The sequence below is a fragment of the Cyprinus carpio genome, chromosome A12 (assembly GCF_018340385.1).
Source record: "Cyprinus carpio isolate SPL01 chromosome A12, ASM1834038v1, whole genome shotgun sequence".
Lineage (NCBI taxonomy): Eukaryota > Metazoa > Chordata > Actinopteri > Cypriniformes > Cyprinidae > Cyprinus > Cyprinus carpio.
In genome coordinates this window covers 25,282,226-25,290,032 of record NC_056583.1, presented here as the reverse complement: position 1 = coordinate 25,290,032, position 7,807 = coordinate 25,282,226, and the positions used below count along the sequence as shown (strand labels likewise).

The window sequence follows — 7,807 nt, the reverse complement described above, 5'->3', positions numbered from 1 at the left end:
AACTCTCTCTGATGCACAGAACGCTGTGATTCATCCTCTCACTGTCCAATCATTAACCACACGATCAGCACAGACCCAGGCCTGTTTGTCTTGTTGGAAGCGATAAGCTCTGATGATCGAGAGCAGATCTGTTGTGCTGATCGCCGAGCTCCAGATCTCAAACTGTGCTGTTGTTTCATTCAGGAAGGGATAGAGTTTAATTGATTTTAATGACTAACAGATAATCTGCTATGATGAAAGGATTGTGAATCAACAGATAAGGGACTAATAACACAAATGCACATTCATCACAGCTCTATTGTGCTCACATCAGATAAAAGGAAACAACATCTGCCACATTAACAGCTCATCACGCACTTTGAAACCATTGCAGGTTCACATTAGGCATTAAGAAGGCAAAATAAACAGTATGTTATCCCCAAAATATTGTTTTATTGACTAACACAAAATATTTACAGTTTCCCAAGAGACACCAGATACAGGTTTGGATCGAAATCTACACATCCATTAAGTTAATTGTGCTACTAAATGTACAGTATGATACAGTATGTACAGTGCTGAGGTCGTGGACTCATAGCTGAGGGTTGATGGAGAACTGTGGATCCTCCTCGATGTCCAGCTCCTGCTCTGAATCCTCGGACTCCTCAGACTCGCGCATCACGTCTGGACTCGATCTGTCCGAGTTTCTCTGCTCGCCAGAGTCCTCCACATCTCTCTTACCGCTCGGAGGATTCTCCTGTTTCAGCACCAACATCACACAAGCATGTCAATACGTGCAGCTTTTCTATTCAGTGTATGTATTTATTTATTTATTTTAGCCGTACACCGCGAGAATTTCCTTTTCCGTTTTCAATATTTGTTTTTCTTTTTTAAAACAGATATCACAAATATTAGATATTAGCTATTATATTCTGAAATATTATTTAGATTTAGTATTTAATATTCAGGAAATTAGATAATGATTTTCTAGAAATTATAATTATTAAATTAAAATTGTATTCTAATATTTAGCCCTTTAATATTCAAGAAATGTGATAATTATTAAAATATTTATATAGCCTATATCTAACACAATATGCAATCCCATCTCGTACAATTATTTTACCGCATTAAAATAAAAAGAGATTTTTGTTTAATTTTTATTTATATTTCGTGTACATTTTTGCGCTGAAATAAAGCTCTATGCAAGCAATCAAAAACGATGAAAAACGAATGATTTGGAAAATTTGAAAAAATCACACTACATTGGGAAAATATAGGTGTAGAAACAACTTCGAAATCACGTGTATACATTTCAAATTAATTAATTACAAAGAATAGGTAAATAAGGAATTGAATGTAAAGCATTAATTTTTTATTAAGACATTTCCTTATAAAACGCGCTCCAATCATCTTAACTTATCTTCGAAAAATCTTTTGTAATGTATTAAAATAACAAAATAAAATATTACAACAATAAAAAAGTGTTTTTCTTAAGATTAAAGCCACTTTATAACTGGCAAACCTTCATATAAAAATATATATTTATTTGTTCACGATCCTGTTTTGGTTGTTTTCGTTGTGTTTTTGTTTGCTGTAAAGGTTAAACGAAACGTCAGAAATTCTGACTATTATTTAGGATTATTATGATAACACATATGATTTTAGTATCCTTATTACAATAATAATATAATTTTATAATAATAATAATAAAATAAAGATTTTGACGTTCTTTTTATTTCTTAGATTTCGCCCGACGGTTCTGGAACCACGTTTTCACCTGCAGACGGATGAAGATATGAAAATAAGACTAAAAGCAAGCAGAGTTTGGATGTTGTGTAACTGAGTGTTGTCTTGTTGACTCGCCTGTCTCTCGCTCAGCTGCAGCATCTTGGCGAGTCTCTTTCTCTCGGGAGGAGACAGATACTTCTGCGTCTCGAACTTCTTCTCCAGCTCGATGGTCTGGTCGTTGGAGAAGCGAACCTGTCCGCCTTTCCTCTTGTGCAGGGGCCGCTGGATGAACGGCGTCCACAGCAGAGGTTTACCTGCAGAACAGACGGAACAGACACGTGAAAATGTTGCGCAAACACGTAAAGAATAAACGCGCATCCTGCAGATCCTCAGACAGAGGGTGAATGTGTTTGGTCTGTCTGTCTGTCAGCTCGAGCATCCGCTGAAAGAGTTTATGAGCACAGGACTATGGCAAAATTTCCGTCAATGTGTTTCCTGTTGGTTAATCTGGTGAATGGGGTGAACATCCGTCCAATCCCCTCACAAACACAGAGGAAGCTGCGATTCATCCCAGAACCCGAGCGATCGCGTTCAGATGGACACGTGCTCAAACCCTCAGAGACGAAAAATGGTTTAAAAAAATGTAAAATGTTAAATCTCATTTAAAATCTTTTTCTTTTTCCAATCTATTTAAATTGTCACAATAATTTCCACACGGCAAAAAAAAGAAAAAAAAAAAGATTTAGAATTGAATATTTGGGTATTTATTGATATGATTGATAATTATTTAATTATTTATATTTTTAGTTTTTTAATTTTAGTAGAAATTTTAAGATGATAAAATTCTATTTATTAGAATATTGGTATATTATTATTTATAATTTGGTTTTGGTTTTTTTTTTTTTTTTTTGCGCTGCTATAAAGCTTTCTCTCTCATTCTCTCTCTCTCTCTCTCTCTCTCTCTCTCTCTCTCACACACAGACACACACACACACACAAAACTGGCCAACAATATATCTTTGATATAAATATATTTAAAATACATTCGTAAAGCGTATCATAGGCCTATTTCCTAATCATTTTGGGTCATTTTTTAACATTTTTTATCTATTTTTAAAAGCATTTAAGAATGTGTTGCCCTCCATATAACCTATTTCAGGCCACATTTTTTATTATTATTTTTTTTTACAAGTCACACTGGAAGAAAGACTTTAAATTTTGTCAGTTTCTTGATATTCACATTTTCTTGATCAGTACAGGCCTCATTAAATTCAAGTGCGACTTTGGTTTTGTTTATTTAAGGCATCAAGGACATAAATATACGAATTTTATTATTTTTTAAATACAGATTGATATATTAAATATATTTATAGCCTATATATATTGATAAATCCTATTTGCAACAATAAAGATCTCTAATTGTAGGCGTGTGTTTTGTTTAAAAAGAGCAAACAATAGTGGAGGCGTGCGTAAAGTTGCGTGAGGTGTGTTGAGCTGTTCGAGCAGTTAGAGGTTCAGCCCAATGAAAGGAAACGAACAATCTGTAAAAAACGGATCCCGGCTATCAGAAGTCGAGTGTTTCCTGAATATGTGTGTATTGAGGATGTGGATAAAATAATCAGCAGCGTGCACGAGTCCTGCTCCAGGAAAACATCTCACAGCTTCTGAAAGCACATTTACTCCTATCGAGAGCTCAAGGTTTCCGGAGTGAACGGAAAGGGTCAGGGCTTGCAGAGCACAGGCAGTTTGAACCTCAGACCAACAACACGTGAGGAAGACCAGCGGAGTCTTCCTCACCCAAACACGCTTCCTGTAGAGCCCAGCAGCTGGAACACGATCCGAATTCACACTCGTTTATAGCAGCAGGGTCGCAGAAATGCGCTTTGAACTGCAGTTTCGAAATCAAGAAGAGCTTCCTCTTCAGGTCAGTCTGGTTGATATTATTAACCACATGAGCTGTTGGTAAACAGACCTCATGAAGCTCAGCTTTCTATGGCCAAAGCACACCAACTTTAAGAAACAATTTCACAATTTAGTCCTGAAGCAAACTTTCGTTGTGAACACAGCTTTCATTTTTACGCACAACGTCAAAGAGCTACTTCTGTCTGATTTAACCCATCACAACGAATTATAAATGAAAGCATTTAGGTGAAAGCAGATTTTTGACCATGATGTGGAGTTCAATCACACTATACAGATGTTTAATCACACTCTCAGAAAAAAAGGTGCAAAATCTATCACTATAGGGCATGCTCTTCAAGCGCTACAGTCACATATTAGACACTATATGTACCTTTAAAAAGTTATTGACCAGTAATTAAACAATCAAACGAACCCCAGTGCGGTGTTCGAAACATGACAGAAATGAGTCTAGACCTCACCCAGCGGGTCGTGACGGAGCAGCGCGTGCGTGAAGTCTCGCTGGAACGGGTAGATGGACGCGTAGGTGGCCGCGAGCGCGTGCTGGGTCAGGACCGGGTGGATCGGCGTGGGCTCGTAGATCGGGGTCCGGTAAGACGGGATCAGGCTGGTGAAGGACGAGTTTGGAGACGGAAGGGTCGGCGTGGGCGCCACCGGACCTGACGCGGGCGCGTTTCTGCCCAGAATGTCCTCGATGTAGAAGGGCGTCGGGTGGACGGGCGGCGCGGGCGTCGGCGCGTAAAAAGGCGCGTGCGAGTGCTGGAACTGCATGGCTGGAGGACTTCTGATGTCAGCGCTCGTGGACTTCTGCTTCCATGCAGTTTGCGATGAGCGAAAGCGGGAGGTCACTAGTGAGGGAGGTGATGATGTTTTATGAGGGAGGAGAATAAAGGGTCAGACTTCCTGCAGGTACGCGAGCTCTGATTGGCTCCCTGAGAAGAATGAGATGAAGGAGAAGAAAGAAGGAACCTGAGGAGGAGGAAAGTCAGGATGCACCTGGATTAAACACGCGTGCATGAGGCAGAGTGAGTCCATCTCTCCTTCACTGAAGGCACAGAAACTAAACCGAAGCCTAAAAACCGAAGCTTTATTGCTTACATTTTAAAGTAAAATTAAATTCAGTAAACTATACTGACGAAGAAGAGGTCATAGAAATCAATAGAATTAATTATAGAATTTAATAAAAACAAAGATGTTATGTCTTAAATGATTTTATTCTGACTGTATTCTGGTTATTCGTCTTTGTAGTAAGATTTTGTGATATATTTTGTACAAAATTACAAAACATTAACGAGTAGTAATGTCTTTGATTTGAAAGATAATGTCTTTACTAAAAACAAACAAACAAATAATAATAATAATAATAATAATAATAATAATTCAATATTGAAAAAAATATTTTCAATAGCTTTTGAGTAGCCAAAACTTTAAAGCGATTATAATTTATTAAAATAATAAAATAAACACATTCACTTGGGAACCAAAGAATTTTGATATAGAAATTACTGAGGAAAAGTTGGGAAAAATACAGATTTTCAAGTAGGCAATATTTTTGAAATATATGTTTATATATTTTAATATTTTTTATATTTTTTTATATTTTTATATATATATATCTTTTTTAAATTATTTACGTGTAATATATATATATTAATACACTATTTTATTTTTTTTAATAAAATGTCACCTTTGATGAAAAAAAAATTGTTGTGTATGAGTTAACATAAAACACATTTGGATAAAAATCACCAAGGAACACTTATATTTAATTATTATAATGAATAATAATAATAATAATTTTGGTATGAAAAAATACATTTCACTGAACTTCACTTTAAAACATGTATTTGGCGTATATTTAAAATATATATTTGGACAGAAAAAAAAATATTTTGCCGTATGTGTTAACCAGAACATTTAGATAGGCCTAGTTCTTATTTGTTTAATTAATTTCAAGTCAGTAGTAATCAATAAAAACACGCAAATCGGTGAAGTGAAGCTGTTGAATTCAGTGGATTGTGATGAATTAAACACAGCTCGGCTCATCTACTCACAGTGTGACTGAAGCATATCCCGACTAACATCAGCAGATCAAACTGTTTCATACATGAAAGACTGATCTGGGAACAGCTAATATTTGCGCTTTGCCAATCATTGCTGTTAATTGATCTGCTGTCACAGTCGTGGCGCCTCGTGTCGGGATCATTCTGGACAAACTCCATCACATTCACACTGGAAGAGAGAACCGTGGCCTTCAGAAGCAGCTCGATTAAACACATCGATAATGACGAACTTTCATCTTTTCCTCATTTCTCCGAGAACAGAGATGCGCTTAAACAGCTGCATTCAGGCTCTTCGGCTTCCAGTAGCAGCCACTGACTATAATTTCGTCATTTACAGTCATTTGATAAGAAAAGAAGGATGTTATGATTTCTTTTTTGTGGGGTTCGTTGGTATTTATTGATGTCGGTTAGTTTCAATTAGCAGCTGATTAGAGTCGAATATAGGACGAGTGATCAGTCAAACGAGGAGGAAACAGATGATGATGTGTTCCTCGTGATTTACAGCATTTCAAACTGCTGACAGAACGGATGCCTAACACACACACACACACACACACACACACACACACAGACACACTTCAATCACACACACACACACACACACACACACACACACACACACACACACACACACACACACACACACACACACACACGTTTACTTAGCTATCTAAATGGGGACATTCCATAGGTATAATGGTTTTTATACTGTACAAACGTTTTTCTTGGTTATGTGAAGGTTTTATGAACATCCATTTGATCATTTTCCAAACATAATATGGGAATGTTACATTTGAATATTCTCTGAACTTTCTGAAACAAGTTTCGCATTTAAAAAACCTTAGACGAACATCAAGCTAAAACAATTAAAAATAAATAAATAAATAAATAAAAAATTCATGAACGATGCATCAATAATGTTTTTTGTGCTAACGTTTTAAGAACATTAACTTAACTAAATGAAGGTTATATTAACATGATTGGAAGAACGTTGCTTATAACTTAAACACATTTTTCTTGTGTAAAGGCTTCTGTTCTTTCTGTGCGTCTTAAAACCTTTGATTCTGAATTTCATTTGTGGAATGTTGTCTCCACCTGGTGGATGTGCTTTATAAATGTAGAAATAATGCATGCATATTTCTGAACAATTAACAAAAAACCCAAAACTTAGCATTTCATTACATGAAGGAGACAGTCTTTTCACTGATATTAATAGATTGTTAGAAAAAATAAACACGTTAAAATCAAAAATCGAAACTTAATTGATTACATTTTTAAGTAAAAATACATTTTGTAAAGTATATTAATTACTGATGAAGAATAATTTATAGAAATGAATAGAATTAATTATAGAAATTAATCAAAACAAAGATGTTAAGACTTAAATGATTTTATTCTGATTGTATTCTGTTATTCGTCTATGTAAGAAAGTATTTGTAGTAAAGATTTTGTGATTATGTTTTTATGCTGTTTTGTGCAATGCATTAATAAGATATTAAATATAAGGTTAATGTTTAATATTAGTGATTATTTTTGTTTTTGATTTTATTGTTTTTACTAAAAAATAACTAGAATATTTAATAATATTTATAATATTAATAAATATTCAATAGCTTTTGTGTAGCCAGAGTTTGTGTTTACACAGAAAATAACTTTGAAAAATAATTTTTTATATTATAAAATGTCTGTATTGGTTATAAACATATAAATTTTCCTATATATTTAAATATTTTGTTTTTTATGAAATTCATTATTATTATTGTTATTATTATTATTTTATTATTTTTATTGAAGTGATTCAATAAGTAATGATAAATAATTCCTATGTTTTGTCTTTGATGACCATTAGGGTTAAAAAAATAATAATCTACGAACAGTCAAAATTACAAAACTGTATGAATAATTAAAATTTGATACAATTTTATGTAAGCAATTTGGAATGAATTAGAAAAATGCTCAATTTAATAATAAGTACTTGCAAGCACCGGTGTGTTCCGGCAGGGGGCGCGCGGGGGCTCAGATTGTTATCATTTCTGGTAGATTATTGAAGTGTGGATCCTTGCACACACTAATGGCGCGTTGACGAAGGATTCGGTTCAGAACTACAAACACGA

At 34.8% G+C, this 7,807-nt stretch overlaps 1 protein-coding gene across 1 annotated transcript; it reads right to left on the bottom strand.

Moving 5' to 3' along the window:
- Positions 1–410: 410 nt before the first annotated feature.
- On the bottom strand, positions 411–4,509 carry hhex (hematopoietically expressed homeobox). Its single transcript, XM_042768173.1, has 4 exons — positions 4,092–4,509; positions 1,846–2,024; positions 1,719–1,759; positions 411–746 (listed from the first exon to the last, which is right to left on the bottom strand). The coding sequence occupies exons 1-4, from the start codon at positions 4,399–4,401 to the stop codon at positions 572–574; spliced, it is 705 nt and encodes a 234-aa protein (XP_042624107.1). The 5' UTR covers positions 4,402–4,509; the 3' UTR covers positions 411–571.
- Positions 4,510–7,807: the final 3,298 nt, after the last annotated feature.